Here is a 20,457-nt window from a genome sequence, read left to right on the forward strand (position 1 = left end):
ACCTGGACCTGGCCATTATCAGAGATGGGATGCGGGGCTCGATGGATCATCATTTGATGCACAGTGATGTCTCTAGACAGAAGTATTTGGGGTGGTGACGGTGGCTAAAGGGATATTTACATACATCATGCCCCCTTGCCATTTAATTGCTATAAAACATACAAGAAGAAAAAGTCCCAAGGTCCTTCTGTGCAGTTAAGAAAAAGAAAACTCAGCCAGTTTCAAACTCCCAGTAAAACCACCATTAAAATGATTGGATAGCCTCATTCAACCAGTTCTTCTATAGATAGATATGAGAGTGAAGTCTAAAGTCTACATTGGAAGAGGTAGAATATCAAAATAAATCCTGCCCCTCCAGTTCTGCATGCACAGATAGTCCCTGAACAATTGACCTAGGATAGTTCAACATTATAATTCACCAGAATCTTTCAATTCCTGTTGTCTCCTCAGTAACAGCAGCACAGACACCTTCCACTGGCAAACGTTTTGTGAAGTAGCACAAAACTAACTAAAAGAAACTTAGAACCTATATAGCAAAGCTGTCATACTGGAACAGCACTAACTCTTAAGGACTCAAACAGTAACAACCCTACCTATGCAGAGGCAGCACTAGAAATATTACACCAGGCCCTAAAACACCAATATATCTCCTATTAGGAAAACAGAATAAGCCAGGCTACTATAGATCCCTCTACAGCAGAGCTTTCCAAACTGTGTGTCGGGACACGTTAGTGTGTCGCCTGCAGTGTGCAGGTGTGTCGCGCAAGCCCGGTCAACTCTGCGAGTTTGGGCTTTTTTTTTCCTAGAGATTCACTTTTTTTTTTTTTCAGTTTATGGGTTGCTTATTATTGGGTGATTTTTGCTGTCAATCGCGTTTTTTTGGGGGGCTTGGTAGGTGGAACGAGCCCAGCCATCCTTGCATTGGCTGCTGCTGCCGATGAGGCCTGGCCATGAGGAGTACTGACTGCAAGCAGCAGTGTCTGGTGATCATGGAAGGGAGTGAAGCACTTAACTGGCAACAATCAAAAAGACGAGGTACATGAGTGTGGGGGCCAGACATGTGCTGGGGGGAGAGAGATGAGTGAGTGGGGGGGACAGACAATTTGTTTTATTATTGTTTCTCATAAATTATAACAACATGAATTTTGGAATATATATTTTTAATATAAATTTAAGGTTTTCATGAGATAGGTTGTGTCGTGAAACATTTTATTTATGTATATATTTAAGGAAACATACATAAATTGTCGAAATATGTTTCGTTCGTTTAACCTTTAACCTCTGGTTTACTAGTAGACTGAATTACCGTGTCGTGAAATTATGTTTGTCTAAAAAGTGTGTCACCAACATGAAAAGTTTGGAAAGCTCTGCTCTACAGAAACAACACACTAGCACAATCCATCTCCTCAGTCACCCATGCAGAACACAGACAGACCCTCACCAAATACAGAATAGAGAGACTATAAATTATAAATAGAAATATGCAGAGAAAAACTGAACTGGAAACCACAAGAAGCCAGACGCTGTATGCAGTGCAACAATGGAAAATAAATGTTGCTATTCCTCATAAAATATCAAACAAAATCAAGAAATATAAAACATCTACCATACTAATAAAAAAAAAAAACATTCAAAACATCAGACAAATAGAATATCCAATAATTAAAAACTCTTTAAAATTTAAAAATATGTACCAAACAATAAAATATTTTAAAACAGTAGACACATCAAGCCTCATACAGTAATTAAAACTAATAAAAAAGTTTTAAAAGTCCTCCACTCTCCATATCTGGGAAGTTTTCATTTCTAGTCATCCTGAAATTGTCCTGGATTAGTGGGGAGGGGTAGAGTGCACAAATATCCTCTCTTTCACACACTCACATAAGGTCTTTCGCTCACACACAGTCTGTCATATACATGCACGCACACACAGGGTCTCATGCCATATACAGGGTCTCTCACACTCATACACTCGCTCTCTTTCTCTCTCTCACACACACTCACATAGGGTCTTTCGCTCACACACAGTCTGTCATATACATGCGCACATACACACACAGGGTCTCATGCCATATACAGGGTCTCTCATACACATACACTCGCTCTCTTTCTCTCTCTCACACACACTCACATATAGGGTCTTTCGCTCACACACAGTCTGTCATATACATGCACACACACAGGGTCTCATGCCATATACAGGGTCTCTCACACACACACATACACTCTCATACACTTGCTCTCTTTCTCTCTCTCTCATACAGGCTTAGGGCCTCCCCTTCTCTTTTGAGTCTCTAGAGCACCAGTGGCTTGAGGTCCGCTAGCGACCACCAGGAGCTCTGACTCTCTCTTCTTTGGCCTTGTTCTTCAGCCACAAGCAGGATGGGGTCTCACTGAAAGCTGCCAGATCCTCTGCACCTTGGGCCATCTCCCAGGCCTAGCTCTTTAGCACCAACAGGACGAGGTCAGCTGGTGGCTACCAGATCATGGGAGAGGCATTGCCACCCTCACCCCCAGCCCATGGTTGTGGCATGATCCGCAGGTGGCAGGAGTCGCATTTAAGCAACACAATCTCTTACTGCCATGGGGGTTGGTCTCAAGATGCGAGATTGTTCCCACAGCAGCAGGAGAGGGCGTTCACTTAATCAGGACTCCTGCTGCCAGCTGGGGGGGTCGATGCTGCATCGGATCAGGCAGTGGTCGGGTTTATCCCTTCCCCTTTTTTTTGGGGGGTGGCACTTGCCAGCCCGTAGCAAGGTGTAAACTGATGCGGCAGGCGCTTATGTTCTTAAAATATGCGCATACGTCTCTGTGAAACTCTCTTCGTGGGTATGAAGTGCTTGCAGTTCGGGCCATCAGAAAGGGGCGGCTGGAGCTCTTCTTAGTTCTTGCATGCAGCCGTGGATCCGTGCATGGCCATAGGCAGCCCCCCATCCAAAATCCACTTCCCCCTCCAAAATCCACTCCCAGGAAGAACCTAACCTCCTCTCAACATCATGAAGGGGCCAAGCAGCGGCCGGCGAAGTGAATTCAGGAACGGAAAAGGCCATTCAGGGCCCCCCTCCTCCCACTGGCTTCAGCTCTTTGGGGGTTAGCAGTGGATTTGGGGGCGTGGAAGGGGGGCAGGGCAGCCTCAGCCGGCTTCTTCCTAATATTCTCCTTTCAGTCGTAGGAGGGAGGGAGCTCAGAGGCTGCTGGGAGCTATTGAATTATTGAAAAAAGCCAATAAATAAAAAAATATTCTGTAAGCCCGATAACATTGTCTGGATAACGTTAGGCAGACATCCTCAGCGAGCGGCTTCTCCTGCTGAATATTTAGCTGTATTGTAAAATCCACCCATCGTGCTGTCCATTAAATGTAACCACAGGAAAAGCACTGCAGGCGGTCGCAGGTTGTTTTGTACAAAGTGAAAGTCCTTATTCCTTGAGATGAGGGCAGAGACACAGGAAGAGCTGCAATCTTTTTTTTTTTTTTGTTTTTAACTCTGCTCTTGTATAAAACTTTACAGTCACTGTGGAGTTCTGTTTTTTAAATAATTTGGCAGAAATCATGGGGAGGATAATTGTGAACGGAATTTATGTGGGTCCCATGAAAGGCGACACTGGAAGAAAATGCAGTGCCCAAGCCAGGGGGATTTTCTCTGAGGTTTTGGGCAAATATTCACCAGACATTTGCTGTGTAAAATGGAGGTTAAGGACATTTATGCAGGTTTCTACATTCAGGTCCCTGCCACTGAAAACCACTGCTAGACACAGGGCTGGGGCAAGGTTACGAGGCTCCCTGGGCAATCTTCAGCCTTGCAAACACCTCCCCCCTCCCCCCCTTAAGGCTCCTGCACTCTCTGACCACTAGCAAAATAGGCTTTGCTGACAGTCCCAGGTCTCCCCCCAAGGTGAGGACGCCACCCACTCAAGCTCAGTTCTCGATGTCCGACTCACAAAGCTTTTGAGAAAATAACCATTTAGCGGGTACATGGTAACGCCCCGTGGTGCAAAGTGCCACCCCATCAGTACATCCTTTCACCTCATGCAGACATTTGGCCACGAGTAGGGTAGGGAAGGAAATGTGCCTGGATTTTATTTTCAAGTCCCCAGTGAACTTAGCTGGAGCATTTGTAAAGGGAATGTGCGTGGGGAATTTCTATTTGCATGCAGGTACTCCCCGCCATGCAGACTAAAATCTACATCCACCAGAACCCAATGCCACCATTACACTAACCATGACCGGGACCCAGAAAGAGCAAAGACTGTCACAGGATGAGGAACATAACGAAAGTGGGTTATGAAAGAACTTGAAAGTGGCGGAGACAATCCCAGAGGCAGGAACCTGCTGGAGAGACGTAGCTGCTCTCTTCACAAGCAACCAAGACTGTGGAGTCATCTAGGGCTGATCCCAAAGTAGAGAAATCTGTCCCCATCAACGAGCATCTCAGAGCTCCAGTGCACTCCATAATTCCACATTCAGAAATGTTTCCCTCTCTTTTTCAGGATGAACGGGAGTTGGAAGGAGATATGACGCCCTTGGAGGTAGGTGCTTTGATTTCTGTGGATTGTAGTGGTCAGTGACTTTACTCTGACCTGGGAAAAACTCAGGCGTCTGTTCTGCCATGAGTCCTCTGATCTAGCTTTTTACAGATGGATCTTATGGATGTGGATGGAGGGCAAAGGTTGGGTCCCACATATTGGCACATGTGTGTGCATGTCTGTGTGTTTTGGGATACACGAGTATATGAAGGTTTGCACTGCATGTGCATTCTTGTGTCCGTGTGTGCATGCACAGATTGCTTATGTCTCGCTCATTTTCCCTGTGCATTTTTTAAAGAAAGGCAGAGGAGGAAGCTTGTTTAGCACTGTGTGTGCCCTCTTGGAGTGACTCTGGTCTGAATAGCTTTTCAGCCCTAACCTTTCCTTGCATCGGGCAGGCTGGTCTCATCAAGCCCTTTCACCCACAGATCATTGAATGGGAGGAGCGCCAACTGGATGAACAGGTGAATTTCAACAACTGTAAGATTGATCCTGCCCCCTTCCAGCTGGTCGAGCGCACTTCTCTTCACAAGGTACAGTACCTCTCTACACTAGCAATAGGAAATGCCAGTCCAGGGCTGACCTGGCGTTACTGGGGAATGTTTGGTTTGCGGGGATAGAGTTCGGGATCCAGATTTAAGTTTCAGATTGAATTGGAAGGACTTGTGTTTTGGGATTTGGTCTGAGGATCTGGATTTGCTATAAACTTTTCATTGGGTTCTGCTGCAAGGAAGCTGAGGAGGTTTGTTTCTTGCCCAGGAGGGGTGGATTTTTAAGGCTTGTTCTGGATTTGGATGGTTTGCTGAAGAAAGGGGTGTTTGAATTGGACATAGAAATGTGGATGGATCTGCTTGAGAAGGGACCAGGGTATTGTGGCTTGGATGGAATTTGACTGAGCAGAGGGCTGGGTGCTTGGGTTTGAATTTCGGTTGGGTTGGGATGGAGTAGATTTTGTGACTTGGTTAGGATTTAGCTGAGGTTCCATTGGGGCTTGGGTGCAGTTTTTAAATTGAGGTGGAAGGACTTTGGCTATGGCTATTGTGAAATGGTTAGGATTTGGGTGCTGTTTGATTGGGAAGAGTGGTTAATTTGTTTTGATGTAGCTTTGTGGTTGGGTTAGGAGGGGTGAGTTTGGCATTTGTCTTGTTCAGGATTTTGTTTGATGGGGATGGCATTAAGGATGAAGCTGGATGATTGGGTGGGTTTAGTATAGTTATCTTTGGTTGGGTTGGGAGGGCATAAGACCTTTAAGAGGTTTGTCAGGATTTGAGGGAAGTTAACTTGGTTTTGCTTGGGGAAGGAGTTTGTGAGCTCTCATTAAAGTTTTGATTTGGTTGTGGTGTTGAGAGGGGGGAACCTGTGACTAGAAACAGAATATGATGACAAATAATAGTCCATAAAACCCATCCAGACTGCTTATTTTCCAATCCTGTTGCAATACCACAGACCCCAGTTAGGTCTATACAATAAAATAAATTTTGGCATCAGCTAGCAAAGAAAGATAACAGGCTTGTTAAAAAGCCACTTATTTATGTCATTTTTTAATCACTCTGTCAACAAAATTATTGCTGTAAGCGATTAACTACATATTGAGCCGTGCACAAAGATTTAGCATGCTTGCAGTGATTGGCATGCAAATCTGAAAATGCATTGGCAAAACAGTGCGGGCCTGCTGTACTGAGCTCTCCTACTGGCTTCCAAAGGGGATAGACGTAAGCCTGGCACGAGTGAAGGAAGAAGTGGGAGAGCCAGTACACTCCAGGATAGGAGGTCAAAGGAGAGCAGAGAGATCCAGGAGAGAAACAAAACAGACATAGGAGTGCATGTTTAAAATTATTGTTAAGGATTTTTAGTGAGCAGTGTCAGAGGACATGATTGGTGTTGGACAGAGGGGAGGAGTCTGGAGTCCCTGATTCAGGAGGTCACCAGCTTCTGTTTATTCCCCCCCTCTACTGCCTCCTAGGTGCCACAGTGGCTGCACCACACAGTCTGCTGCTGCCTCTAAACTGGCAGATATTAGCTCTGCATGCAAACCAAAACAATTGATGAGCTGAAAAACTTTGCTGAGGCTCTAACTGCACTTTAGTCTCCAGGCTCTGAAAGTCTACAGAGGACTCTGGCTAAGTTAACAATGCCGATCACAGCAGAGACCCTTTGTCCTCTTGTAAAGGCAGATTTGTTTTTGAAGTGCTGGAGTATGTCTTCTCTGCAGCCTCTTCTCCATCATTCTCCCTGTCTCGCTGGTACCCTGGGAAAAAACTTTCTTTCACATAGGTTAGGGGGTAAGGGAAGACCTGGGGAATCCACTGATTAGTCACTTGCCCTTGGGGGACCTCCCCTGGAAGAGGAGGGAGCTGCAGCCTACCAGCCAGACCTAGATGCTAATTTTTCTATATCTTCCCTTTTTTTTTTTTTTTTGCAACTGAGGATTTTATTTCTATTTATACCTCAATTTTCTCCAAGAAAGGACCCAAAGCGGATTACAACAGTACAATGAAATACATTAATAATAAAATACAATCAGATATAAAGTGATGACAATGTTCAAATACAATCCTTCAAAAGTTACAAAGTAAAATACCCCTCCCATAGCTTTTGTTAACCCTCTTCTTTCACAGAGAGGCTGGCAACGGCCAAAACTCCCACGCCCACCCCCAAAACCTCAGATAGCTCCTCACCAAGTAGGAGTCAAAGAGAAACCACACATTTACCCAAGCTTGGCCCCCTCACAAAGTCACTTCTTTCTCCAACCTGCCTAGGAGCTTGCCCTTAAATTAAATCATAAAACCTCTTCACTGGGCAACCTACTGAGAGTGGTGGGGTCTTAATGTAGGGCAGCAAAGTGACGTCAACCAGGTGGCAGATCCCAGCCAGCAGTAATGGGGGTCTCCAGCAGGGGTAGGGCACAGTTATTGAACCGCAGTGCCCCTGCTATCTCAGCAGTCTCTGTGCTTGAATCTTCTGGTTTCAGACCTCCAGTAGGCATGTAGTCCATTCTTAGACTGTGTCAGTTACCAGTTCCACCCCACAGTCATGGTGGGGGCCATCTTGACAAAGCAAGGATTGTGTCTGACTGCAATATGAATAGCATTGTTGTAAGTCAGGGATGGCCAACTCAGATCCTCCAGAGCCACAAACAGGCCTGGTTTTCAGGATATCCACAATGAATAGGCATGAGGCACATTTGCATACAATGGAGGCAGTGCATGCAAATATACCTCATGCATTTTCATTGTGGTAACCTGGGCTGCTTGTGGCTCTTTTGTTAATCATCTCTTTATTTAATAATATTCTTTCTCCAACTGAATATAATCAAGCAAAACAGATGATACATTATAGATAAAAAGAAAAATTTTACAAGAAAAACACATTATTTTATAATCTATAGTACTAGTCCACATCCAAGGGGCACAAAAAGAATATCATCACAAAGAAATCTCTGAACTCAAAAGGATACTGCCTAATACTTTTATTCTTATGTAATAAGACCAGAAGAAGCTCTCTACTCCGCTTTGTATCACAGATGTTTTATCTAAAAGAAAGGTTTCCAAATGAATCGGCTCTAGAAAAACATATAAATTCCCTTGCTAAGCTACTATACATTTGCAGGGAATCTTAAGGAAAAAACTTGCCCCAAGTCGGATGGTGTCCTGCTTACGTGCCAAAAATAATTTCCTTTCAAACATCTGGAAATATCTAAACTTTCTGGCAACAAACAGTTAGACCCTTAAATTTAAAATACTGCTTATGTACCAGCTCTTTGTCAACTCCTAATACAAAGATTACCAATAATGTAGCCCTTGTCTGGATAATATCTAGCGTCTCTTGTAAAAATTCTGATAGACTAGAGCTATCCGTGGACACTAATAGAGCCCTAGATCCCTCAAGCTGTTAAGGACCGGAGTTGGCCACCCCTGTTGATCACATAACCTGCCTCAGTTGACCTGCATATAGTTGCAGAATCATCTCAGATACAACGCCAAGGTCTGGCAAGAACCCCATCCCTCCACCCCCCCCCCCACCCCACACGTTCCCAGTGGGGTTCAGTATCAGGGAATTTCCTGGAGGAAGTGTGCACGGTCAGCTGTTGGAAGTCCTTCCGTTGAGATGAAGTATGCCATCTTTGCAAGTCCCTCTACTGTTACTAGAACAGAAGTCACTCTTTGTGGCTTTTGCAGCTCCTCAATAAAATTCATAGATACCCACTCCCAGGGATTATGTGGAATAAGCATTGGATTTAGCACAATCCCTGTGACTTCCCTCAACGAGTCTCAATACTTGTGCATATCTCGCATGATGCTATGCATTCTTTAATGTCTTTGGCCCTCAGTTTTTATCTATGCCGTCCATCGTCTCCCAGACACTGAAATGTCCGGCCTCTTCATAGTATTTCCAGGAGCGGAGTTGTACTAGCAAAGGCCTTGAGTCTGTGTGGGGTTTAAGTGCAGGCCTCCATTAAGCCTCTGCCTTTCTTGCTGCTAATTGTCATTCGCTGGAAGCAAAGTCTGTCTTTTCCTGGTAATGGCCACTTACTACTGCAGGCTTCTCTCTTCATCTAGCACTCCTGGCTCTTTGCTCAAACAGCCGGCTCTGGTCATCCCGGCATGGGTGACGAATATAGTGATCTGAGTGGGTTTGGCTATGAGTGAGAACTGCTTATATCTGATGCATGGGCCTTGGTTCTCTATTACCATACTTATCTTTTTCTTGGCTCTGTTACCCAGACTCACACGATCTTCTCTCTTCTTGGCGTTGACCATGTGTATGTCACCAGCATCGGACGCCTAATTGGAATGGTGTCTCTTAAAGAGGTATGTTCTACCTTAGTTAAAAAGGCAGATTCCTTCAAGGTTTGTGTAGCATGTCAACACCGTTCCTATGGCTCATTGTGGGAGGACACTGTGAGAGTAATTTTCAAAACGATGTATGTGAAGAATCCTTGGTTTCTGTGCATAAATCCCCGTTTGAAAATCAATGTGGTGTGTGTGCACGTGCAACATGTTTCTGCATGTAATTTACACACATACCGAGGGGGAGAGGGATAGAATGGGGACAGGGGAAAGATGTCTGCATGCTTTAGATTTTCCAAAGTATGCGTATAAATGCACACGCACAGAAGCTTCCCCTCCTCTGCACTCACATGCACACGTCTGCGGATTTTAGCCTGTGCGGCTGTTTAAAATGAACCCTCCTCAACGAAGGGCAAAGTCCCCAACTACTTTGTAGCCATAGGTGTTGTCCGTACTATTGAAAGGGGGCAGGGGCGTGTAATGTCCTGACAGGGTATAGAGTGCCCCCGGACTTCGGCACCTGCTGGGGAGGGGGATGATTTGAAAATACGATCTCCACCCATTATTCAGCCTGCCGTCAGTCTGGATCCCCTCCTGCGGGAGGGTAATTGCCAGAGAGAGGGTAAACACTGTGACTTAACAAGCAGGGGCTACCCTTCCTCTAGCTACACTCTCCCTCTTTCTCTTCAGACGGCCATTTTCCTGGGAACAACTCTATTCTGAGAGTCCAGGAAGCCAACGAAACCTGAAAATGGCTTCTTAACAGGGTTTAGTGTGAGTCAGAAACTCCAGAAGTGCAAAATTATGACACTGAGATAGTAATATGACTAGTGTCCCCCCATCCCCCATACTGTGTGTGTTCCCAGTGGGGTCGTAAGGCAGAGCATTAACCCCCCCCTATCTCCCATATTGTACACGTGTTGGTTGTATACTCCAGGAGGGCATTCTGAGATTAATGAGAGAGTGTCTTCAGCAGGAAGGGACTCTTTACTCAGGAGAAATTATGGAACATTTTGCCAATGGAGAATCTTCTAATTAAAAAAACTGATAAACCTCTGAAGAGAGAGAGCTTGGTGGCTTCAGGCAAAGGTAAAGCCATTCTAAGCTGAGCACAGGATCGCTTTTCAATGCGGCAAGACTGACGACATTGTTTCACCTTCCTTGGATTACCCCGTAGAGAAAGGCAGGGGAAAGCTGAACGCTGTGGCTCTGGGCTGCTGTTAAGCTAGAGCTGCACTTTTTCACATACTGAACGTAATGTCTGTGGGTAATTCTATTGGTAAGAACATGCCATGCTGGGTCAGACCAAGGGTCCATCAAGCCCAGCATCCTGTTTCCAACAGAGGTCAAACCAGGCCACAAGAGCCTGGCAATTACCCAAACACCACTAACATCGCTAAAATCCATCCCTTGCTTTCTCAAGGCCTGGAAATAAAGGCCTGCGTACGGTGAGAAACAGTGAATATTTTCCTTCCTACAGAGTACATTTTGGTAGGAGGTACATTGTACATTCCTGAACATACCCAGATCTGTCCAGACCAGTGAGTTATTCATCCCTTCCAGCAGATGGAGTCAGAGAAAACAACTTTGAGGCACTGCTACTTAACTGAGAGCACCATCTGCAGGACCTCAGTATTTCTCTGACTCCAGCTGTAAATGCAGGCTGTTAGATAGTTAAAACAAGAAAGAAAAAAAAGGAAAAATTTTTTGTTTTACAGTAGTTTAGGTTCCAGATCACGTCCACAGCGTACCGGTCGATCCGATAGCCAGGGGTCCTGGCTCCCTTGACCATCCGAGGCACCCTCTCGCCCTTCTTACTCTGGGCAAGGAAGTACCTGCTTAATAAAGTTTCTTTAAGGTCCTTGTTTAGAAAAAAAAACCAAAAAACAGCATAAAAGAAGCAGAAGAGCAGAGCTTAACAGGAACTTCTGCAGGGCGGGTCTAGTCAGCCAGGGCAGGGAGGTACAGGACTGAGCGGCGGTCGCCTGGCTGTTAACCTGGGGCTCCGCGGTCGATTGCGACGCTAGTGCCGGGAGGGAACCGCAATGCCTCGTTCCTTGTGTAGTCCTGTGCCCTGGTGGGGGTGACTGGACTCTGCCCGTGTTCCTGGGAACTCCCTGGTGGGGCTTGCATCCGTTCCTGCCAGCGGCTCAGTGGGCCCGAGTCCGGTGCACGTAGCTGCGTGGGAGGCCTCGTTGAGGGAGCGCCGCAGGGCGCGATTGGGAGACATGGTGCCAAAAACTAAAATGGCCACCTGCCTTGTGTGTGGTGCGGCGGCAGAGCGGGGCTCGCGTTCCCTCTGCTCAACGTGTGTTTCGGGGCAGGAAGGCCCCTCGAGACACACAGGAAATCGCGGCAGGAGGTCAGAAGGGTCTGTTCCCATTGCCACTGGAGAGGCAGTGCTGGAGACCACAGGGTGGACAGGCAATTCTCCTGCCACTCTTTCCCCAGTCAGGCAGGATGCCTCAGAAGGGGAGGGAGAGGCGGCTGACAGGTCCCCGGCATAAGGGGAAGATGAATTGAGGGATTTTTCCCTGGATTTTATTCTTCTTCTCCATAAGGCCTACCTAGCTAGGAGAAATGGAGGAAGAATGTGGGCAGTGGATTGCCCGCGGGCCTCTATGGCTAAAAAGTCTAAAGTGGCTTCTCAGGGGACTGACAATATTCTTCAGCGCCTGGGTTTACACAATGCGGCTGCAGAGGCTAGTCCCAGAGATGGTGAGGACTCGGATCAGTCCCAATTGGACCCCCTCGATGCACGAGCTGACCCGGATGCGCCGCAGACAGGGCAAAAGATGACCCTGATCCTAACGAGTTCCCAGTCCCAGAGGGAGACGATCCACAGATAGTGCCTCTGTTTAATAGGGATGAACTGCGCCCCCTCATCCCACAGGTGCTGGGGGAATAAGGAGTGAAGGTCACTCAGAAAAAATTGGATAATGAGGGTGTTAACCCAGTCCTGGATGCGCTGAGGGGACCCACTAGCGCTTTTCCATTGCCCAAGAAAATCCAAAACCTGGTGACCCGGGAGTGGGACTCCCCGGATGCTGGCCTGAAGGTGGGCAGAGTGATGGCCAAGCTTTATCCCTTAATGGAGGACTCCCTGGAATTGCTGAGGATCCTGAAGGTGGATGTGGCCATCTCGGCAGTAACCAAGAAGATGACGATCCCGGTGGCTGGGGCAATGGCTCTGAAGGATGTCCAGGATCGTAAGCTGGAGGTGAAACTCAAATGAATGTTTGAGGTCTCAGCGTGGAGTCTTCGGGCAGCTGTCTTTGCCAGTTTAATGCCAAGGGCCTGTCTCTGTTGGGTTCAGAAGGGCCTGACGCCGATGTCCATGGCAGACTGCAGCACATTGCAGGCTGTGCATCTGGAGACAGGCATAGCCTACGTGGCAGATGCTTTGTATGATTTGATGTGTATGTCGGCTCACTGCATGGTCTCCTCGGTAGCAGCTCGAAGACTGCTGTGGTTACGTAACTGGTCGGTCGATTTATCGTCCAAGGTCCAGTTCTGTATTCTTCCCTTTAAGGGGAAGCTGTTATTTAGAGTGGACCTGGATCAGTTGATGAAGGTCCTGGGGGAGTCCAAGGGGAATAGGTTGCCAGAGGACAGGAAGCCCAGTAAGGTGTTTTCTTCTCGGGCTTATTTTTGGGATTCCTGTCTGTTTCGTTCCGGCAAGTCCTCGTCTGTTTCCATCTCTTGGCAGGCACCAATATTCCTTTTGAGGAGTACGCAGGTCAAGCAGAGACTGCATCAGGCAGGGCACTGGGAGTGGAAAATCAGCCCACTGAAGCCAGTGGTCCCCTCTTCTCCATAGAAGCTGTAGGAGGCAGATTGTCTGCTTCTACGTAGGAAAAGATTACTTCAGACCGTTGGGTGCTAGAGGTGTTACGAGAGGGCTACGCGCTAGATTTTTTTTGTGCCCGCCTCGGGAGGCCTTTGTGGAGTCCCACATGGTCTCTTGCAACAGGTGAGGAGGCAGTGCTGGGGACGCTACAAAGGCTGCTCACCCTAAAGGCCATTGTTCCTGTCCTTCTGGAGGAGTAAGGTTAGGGAAGGTATTTTGTTTACTTTGTGGTGTCAAAAAAAAGGAGGGCTCCTTTCGGCCCATTCTTGATTTGCAGAAGGTGAATTGGTTCCTTTGGGTTCTGCCCTTTCACATGGAGACGCTGTGTACTTTGATGGCAGCAGTCTGCAAAGGAGAATTTCTCGTCTCCCTAGACCTTACTGAAGCGTACTTGCACATCCTCAGTCAACAGGAACATCAGAAGTTTCTTCACATCCAAGTGTTGCGTCAACATTTTCAGTTCAGAGCCCTCCCCATTCGGCTTGGCGACAGCACCCCTCACATTCACCAAGGTGGTGGTGGCTGTGGCTCTTCAGCGGGAGGGAATTTTGGTCCACCCATATCTGGATAATTGGTTGGTTCGTGCGAAGTCCAGGGAGGAATGCGAGAAGTCCATCCGAAGAGTGATGTCCACCTTACAGTCTCTCGGTTGGGTTATCAATGTGCACAAGAGTCAGTTGGAGCCAAGGAATTTGTTGCCAGAGGATGTGGTTAGTGCAGTTAGTATAGCTGTGTTTAAAAAAGGATTGGATAAGTTCTTGGAGGAGAAGTCCATTACCTGCTATTAAGTTCACTTAGAGAATAGCCACTGCCATTAGCAATGGTAACATGGAATAGACTTAGTTTTTGGGTACTTGCCAGGTTCTTATGGCCTGGATTGGCCACTGTTGGAAACAGGATGCTGGGCTTGATGGACCCTTGGTCTGACCCAGTATGGCATTTTCTTATGTTCTTATGACTAAGTTGCTGGTTTATTTAGGGGCTCACTTCAACACTCAGCAAGACAGGGTTTTCCTGGCAGTGGACTGGGTGTCAAATTTGCAGTCTCAGATCAAGCGCCTTCTTTGTTTGGAGGTGCCCAAAATGTGGGATTATTTACAGGTCCTGGGGTCCATGGCATCCACATTGGACTTGGTCCCATGGGCATTTGTGCACATGAGACCACTGCAACATGCACTGTTATCCAGGTGGAGTCCCTGCACAGAGGGTTTCATCTTCCCTTGCCTCTGCTTCGGGAGTCCAGGTCCAGTCTCTTGTGGTGGCTGTCTTGTCCCAGTTTAGAGAAGGGGATGGATCTGGAGCCTCCAGACTTGGTGGTAGTCTCCACAGATGCAAGCCTCTCTAGCTGAGGTGCGATGTGCTTGGGCCGGTCAGCACCAACCGGAGGAGAGGTTCTGGCCCATCAATCGCCTCGAGACGAGGGCGGTCCCAATCGGCAAGGCAGCACGAAGAGTCATGCAGTGGTATTGGAGGCCCGGAGATTATTTGCCTAGGCAGAGCGTCATCTCGAAGGCCAGGCGGACTTCCTCAGCAGGCAAAAATTGGATCCTCGGGAGTGGGAGTTGTCCCCCGGAAGCATGGAAACACATCTGCACGAGGTGGGGCACTTCCCAATTCGATCTTATAGCAACACGGCTCAAACAGAGACTCTTCAGTCGCCGAAAGGAACTTTGTTCAGTGGGCCTCGATGCGCTGGTGTGCCCTTGGCCAACTGGAATTCTTCTGTACATCTTTCCTCCTTGGCCCCTCATAGGTCAGGTCCTCAGGCGCATAGAATCACATCCCAGGACTGTGGTTCTAGTGGCACCGGAGTGGCTGCGGAGACCGTGGTTCACAGATCTGGTGCAACTTGCAAAGGAAGGTCCTCTCAGTCTGACTCATCTTCCAGACCTGTTGCATCAGGGTCCCATATTTTTGGATCAGGAGAATCACTTTTGTCTTGTGCCTTGGCTTTTGAGAGGTAGAGACTTTGATTGAAGGGTTACTCCGAACAGGTCATCTCCACTCTTCTTCAATCCAGAAGACTGACTATCTCTATGGCATATATTAGGGTCTGGAAACTGTTTGAAGTTTGGTGTCTTCAGCAGTGTCTAGATACTCTGGCTGTGAAGGTGTCACATGTACTGGATTTCCTGCAGCACGGGTTGTCCAAGGTTTGGCTTACAATGCACTTCGTGTGCAAGTGGCTGCCTTGGGTGCGCTTAGAGGCAGGTTTCAGGGTAGAACTCTGTTCATCCGGTTGTGGTAAGGTTCCTCAAAGGGACTGAGCTGTTTCGTCCTCTGGTGTGAAAGATCTGCCCGGACTGGAGTCTCAACCTAGTACTTTGTGTCTTTTGTGAACCCCCTGTTTGAATCCTTGAGAAGGGCTACCCTGAAGGATTTGACTCTGAAAGCGGGTCTTTTTGGTAAGTATTTGTTCAGTTCGAAGGATTTCAGAATTTCAGGCTCTGTTGTGTAGGGATCCGTTTTTGCAGATTCTGGAAATGGAATCTCATTGAGAACAGTGTCTTTCTTTGTTCCAAAGGTGGTGTCTGTCTTTCATGTTAATCAGACAGTAGATCTTCTGGGTTTTCCAGAGCAGTCGAATAATTCTCCTCAGGATAGAGAATTACATCTTCTGGATGTACGGCAGATGCTACTTCAGTATTTGTAGGTTACTAATGATTTTTGTTGCTCGGATCATCTGTTTGTCCTCTGCAGTGGCCTGAAGAAAGGGGACAAAGCCTCTAAGGCTGCCATATCTCGTTGGCTTAGGGAGGCCATATGTTCGGCTTACATCTGTAAGGGACAACAAATTCCTGTCTGTTTGCGGGCGCATTCCACTAGGGTGTAGGCTGCTTCCTGGGCTGAGTGTCAACTTATGATGCCACAGGAGGTTTGTAAGACAGCAGTGTGGTCCTCAAGACATACCTTTACCAGGCATTATCATCTGGGTGTCAGGGTGCAGGATGAGTGGTCCTTCAGCGAGTGTCCTGGGTGTGGGTCTTTTGGGGACCCACCCGGTTTTGGGGTGCCTGGCTACAACCCACTGGTCTGGTCTGATCTGTGCATGTTCAGGAAAGGAAAATTGGTTCTTACCTGCTGATTTTCATTCCTGTAATACCACAGATAAATCCAGAGGCCCTCCCGTTTGATACCGAAAGACTGATTTCCTGCCAAGTGTAGCTGCTTAGTACAGAATTTTTCTGTTTAATAAAGAATTTTTCTCTTAGGGGGCAGTTCCTTGTCTTGTTTGGTTCTTGAAGAACAAGGTTTATAGTTCAGGGTTATCCACCCTTTAGTTCCCTATGTGTGTGTGTGTGAAGGGGTTTCTAGGGTATCTTGGCTTGGGTACCGGTCAATAGTGAGGTCCTGCAGGGGGTGCTCTCAGTTAAGTAGCAGGGCCTCAAAGTTTTGTTCTCTGCCTCCATCTGCTGGAAGGGATGAGTAACCCATTGGTCTGGACTGATCTGTGGTTTTACAGGAATGAAAATTAGCAGGTAAGAACCAATTTTCCAGTTCTGACATTGGAATTAACTTTCCTACTCTGGCTACGACTGCCATCAAAATTTAAACATTGAGAATAAAATATCCTTCAGCTTAATGTCTCAGTAACACATTGACCCCAACACCATATTGGGATGCTGGGTCAGAGGTCAGAGGGTCATGTGCTCCCCCAAACCATGCAGGGAACACAGAGTCAAGATCTCAGTAATAACTAGAGATGTGAATCGTTTTCCATATCGTCTTAACGATAGAAATCGTGTGGCAGGGCAAAAAAATCGTGTTAGGCACGATTTTTTAGTTAAAAAATCGTTAAAAATCGTTTTTTCCGATTAGTGTACGGGAGTTAGTGCGCACTAACTGAAAATGATACAATTTGACACTTTTCAGGTCAGTAAAGGTCAGTTTAGGAATGAATATGTATTCCTATTGGCTGCCCTCTTATTTATTCATGTTACCAAGCTTCCCACTGACAGTATATGGGGGATGGGAAATGGAAACAGTTGGTAGCTTGACAAAACAAGTAATGTGATCAGTCAATGTGACTAGAACTTGTGCCCTAACCCTGGCACCAGGGGTGTTGTGATCTTCCTGCACACAGTGCCCTATCCCTATTAATACCAGGAGTGTTGTGATCTTCCTGCACACAGTGCCCTATCCCTAATACCAGGGGTGTTGTGATCTTCCTGCACACAGTGCCCTATTCCTGATACCGGGGGTGTTGGGATCTTCTTGCACACATCACCCCTATACTCAAAGATCTGCATTGGCTCCCCATCCAACAGCGCATAACTTACAAGGCACTCACAATAATACACAAAACCCTCCACAACCAAAACATGCACTGGATGAAAGACACAATTCTCCTCCACGCCTCAACCAGACCCACCAGATCCTCTTACAAAGGTACTCTCCACACTCTCTCTCCGAAACATATCCACTTCAAAACTACAAAAGAGCATGCCTTTTCCATTGCCGGCCCCTATGCTTGGAACACCATGCCACCCGAACTCAGACTAGAGCAGTGTGCACATAGATTCAAACCCCCCCCCCCCTTTCACCCACACACCATTCACTGGCTGGGACATGGGGGAAGTCAGGAGTGAGGGTCAGGCAGCTCCCCCCTGTCTGTGAAGCCAGCCTCTCACTAGTAATGCAGGGAGGGAGCTGTCTCAGACTGGTATCAGGGATAGGGCACTGAGTGCAGGAAGATCACAACACCCCTGGTATCAGGAATAGGGCACAGGTTCTAGTCATATTGACTGATCACATTACTTTTTTTGTCAACTACCAACAGTTTTCATTTCCCATCCCCCCAACCATCACCTCAGTGGGAACCTGGTTAACATCAATAGATAAGAGGGCAGCCAGCCAATAGGAACACATATTCATTCCTAACTGACCTTTACTGACCTGGAAAGTGTCAATTTGTATCATTTTCAGTTAGTGCACACTAACTCGAGTTAGTGCACACTAACTCCCGTTAGTGCGCACTAACACGATTTAACGATTTTTAACGATAAATCGTTAGAATTTCTATTGTATCATGTTCTATAACGATTTAAGACGATATTATAATTATCGGACGATAATTTTAATCATTAAAAAACGATTCACATCCCTAGTAATAACTCAGTGGGAGGAGTTTCCCTAACACCATGATGAACCCTGGGTCAGTACTAGCTGGGAGGGAAGTGTGACCCTTGATGCCCTGCTGGGACACTGGCATAACATTGGGTCAGAGGCAGGGCCAGTGCAAGGGTACTGGGCGCTCTAGGTGACCCTTGCATTGCACCCTGGTCACACACCCTCCCTACCTGTTTTGGCGCCGACTGTGCTTCTCAGGGCGCAGAGCCGTAGGGGGCGCCGAAGAGCAGCCATGTGCTGCCGCATGCGGGGCCTACTGGCTCATGGCAGACAGAGACTGAGCCACAGCCTCTATTTCTCCTTGCCACGAGCGGCACCAAGTGGTTGCTTTCTGCACCTCCTACGACTCGGCGCCCTAGATGACTGTCGAAGTTCGCGTAATGGATGCGTCGGCCCTGGTCAGAGAAGAGAGTGGGTCCCACCTGAGGCGTTCTGCCAGCTTGCTGTTTACGTAGATAACAATTCTTTACTAATAGGATATTTCCCTCTGTGTCCTTTTATGTTTTTAAACAGCTGAGGAAAGCCATAGAGGGTTCGGTCACTGTTAAAGGTGTGAAAGTGCGGCCTCCACTGGCGAGTTTCCGAGACAGTGCCACCAGCAGCAGTGAGACAGAAACAACAGAAATCCTCAGACTGTGGGATCGCTGTGAGCGGTTCCCAATCCCTCGGGAGTCCCATCCATCAGATACTGACAAGCGCCAGTGAAGAGAGAGGAATCACCAGGTCCAGCTGCACTGCAAAGAAAAGCAAACGTGAGAGAGTAGCATGGGAGCCAAGGAATCCCTCAGCAACCTCTGCGTTCTCTGACTCTGGAGGGGGAGTTTAAGCACACTCCTCCCCCAACCCACGCTCACTAATGTGCCATGAACAGAGAGACCCCCTTCCCCCATCCCGCGCTCACTAATGTGCCCTGAACAGAGAGACCCCCTTCCCCCGCTCACTAATGTGCCATGAACAGAGAGACTGCACTCTGATCCCTCATTTTCTGTAGAGCACTTTATTCTTGCACTGAGTGGTCAGTTTTTTAAAATTCTCTTTCCTTCAATTTTAGTAGATTTTCAACCCAGTTTTGGGACTTAACTGTAGACAGCCAATTGGGTTTTTTAATGTTTGAATGCACCCAGACAAACCCTGAGATTTTTATTTTCTACCCGCCTCATTAGGTGAAAATTTACCTAGATAAAAGGACAGGGGTTGCTCTGGGGACATAGCCAAAACATATTCAAGTTGCACCCTTATTAAGCACTAGCCAAATACTTAGCCAGCTATCGGAATATACCTAGGTCATTTCCCTGGGTATATGGATCAGAACCGTTATCTGGGTTCCTTTAGCTGGGTACATTCAGCAGAACACCTACCGGGGTAACTAGCTGTGTATATTTGGAAGAACAGGCATGCAGGTAACTTCTACTGTATATACCCAGCTAAACACTTATCCAGGAAACTTTAGTGGGGTAACTAGCTGTATATATTTGGCCAAACAGTAAGATGGGTAACTTTAGGGGGCATTTTCTTGGAATGTTTACTGTGGTAACTTTCCCGTGCCAGTGCTCAGTGTGGAACTCTCTTTTAAAACACAGGGATATTGTCTAGATTTAGGAGTCTATAAACAGCAAAGGGCTTTCCTGTCTTACGTTGGGAATTAGGACCCTAAGTTTGCCCTTTTTAAAATTTGACTAAGCCTGAGATCCTAAATTTAGGATCCCAAAAATTCAGTGGCTACTGGGGCACGGTTAAGTCAAGAGGTAGGGGCTGAGCACTGATTTTCAGAGTCTGAACACAGAAACCTAAACCTTATCACTTGCCTGTGTTCCTTCAACGTTGGCCTCCTAGTGCGAAACATCAGTGCTAAGCCTCTCGCTTTTTTCCCCACTCTGCCTTTACCGTCAGCCATGTTTTAGATTCCTAAATTAAGGTGCTCGACCAAAGTCTGTTGTCAAAAGGTCTGATTCAGGTGCCTTCCAAAGTTAGGCACCAAAAACCTTTAGAAATTGACCCAAGTGTTTACTTTGAATAGCAGCTGAATTTCTGCAGGTGAAAACAATAGTTTCCTATGTGCCTTCCTTTACTTCAGCTGCATAATAAGCTGATATTTAATTACAGAAACCTAAACTGTAAAGCAAGATATAGCATATCCTCGAGCAATGGTGTTATGTATGCACT

At 47.0% G+C, this 20,457-nt stretch overlaps 1 protein-coding gene across 1 annotated transcript in view; it reads left to right on the forward strand.

Annotated features, from left to right (window-relative positions):
* The window catches only part of CLCN2 (chloride voltage-gated channel 2), a 193,275-nt gene extending 173,833 nt beyond the window's left edge, over positions 1-19,442 (forward strand). The window contains exons 21-24 of the mRNA XM_029616501.1: positions 4,489-4,527; positions 4,953-5,057; positions 9,249-9,335; positions 18,808-19,442. Of these exons, the coding sequence (XP_029472361.1) occupies positions 4,489-4,527; positions 4,953-5,057; positions 9,249-9,335; positions 18,808-18,999 (423 nt within the window). The 3' untranslated portion in view covers positions 19,000-19,442. The remainder of the gene's footprint in view (positions 1-4,488; positions 4,528-4,952; positions 5,058-9,248; positions 9,336-18,807) is intronic.
* Positions 19,443-20,457: the final 1,015 nt, after the last annotated feature.

This window comes from Rhinatrema bivittatum, chromosome 9 (genome assembly GCF_901001135.1).
Source record: "Rhinatrema bivittatum chromosome 9, aRhiBiv1.1, whole genome shotgun sequence".
Lineage (NCBI taxonomy): Eukaryota > Metazoa > Chordata > Amphibia > Gymnophiona > Rhinatrematidae > Rhinatrema > Rhinatrema bivittatum.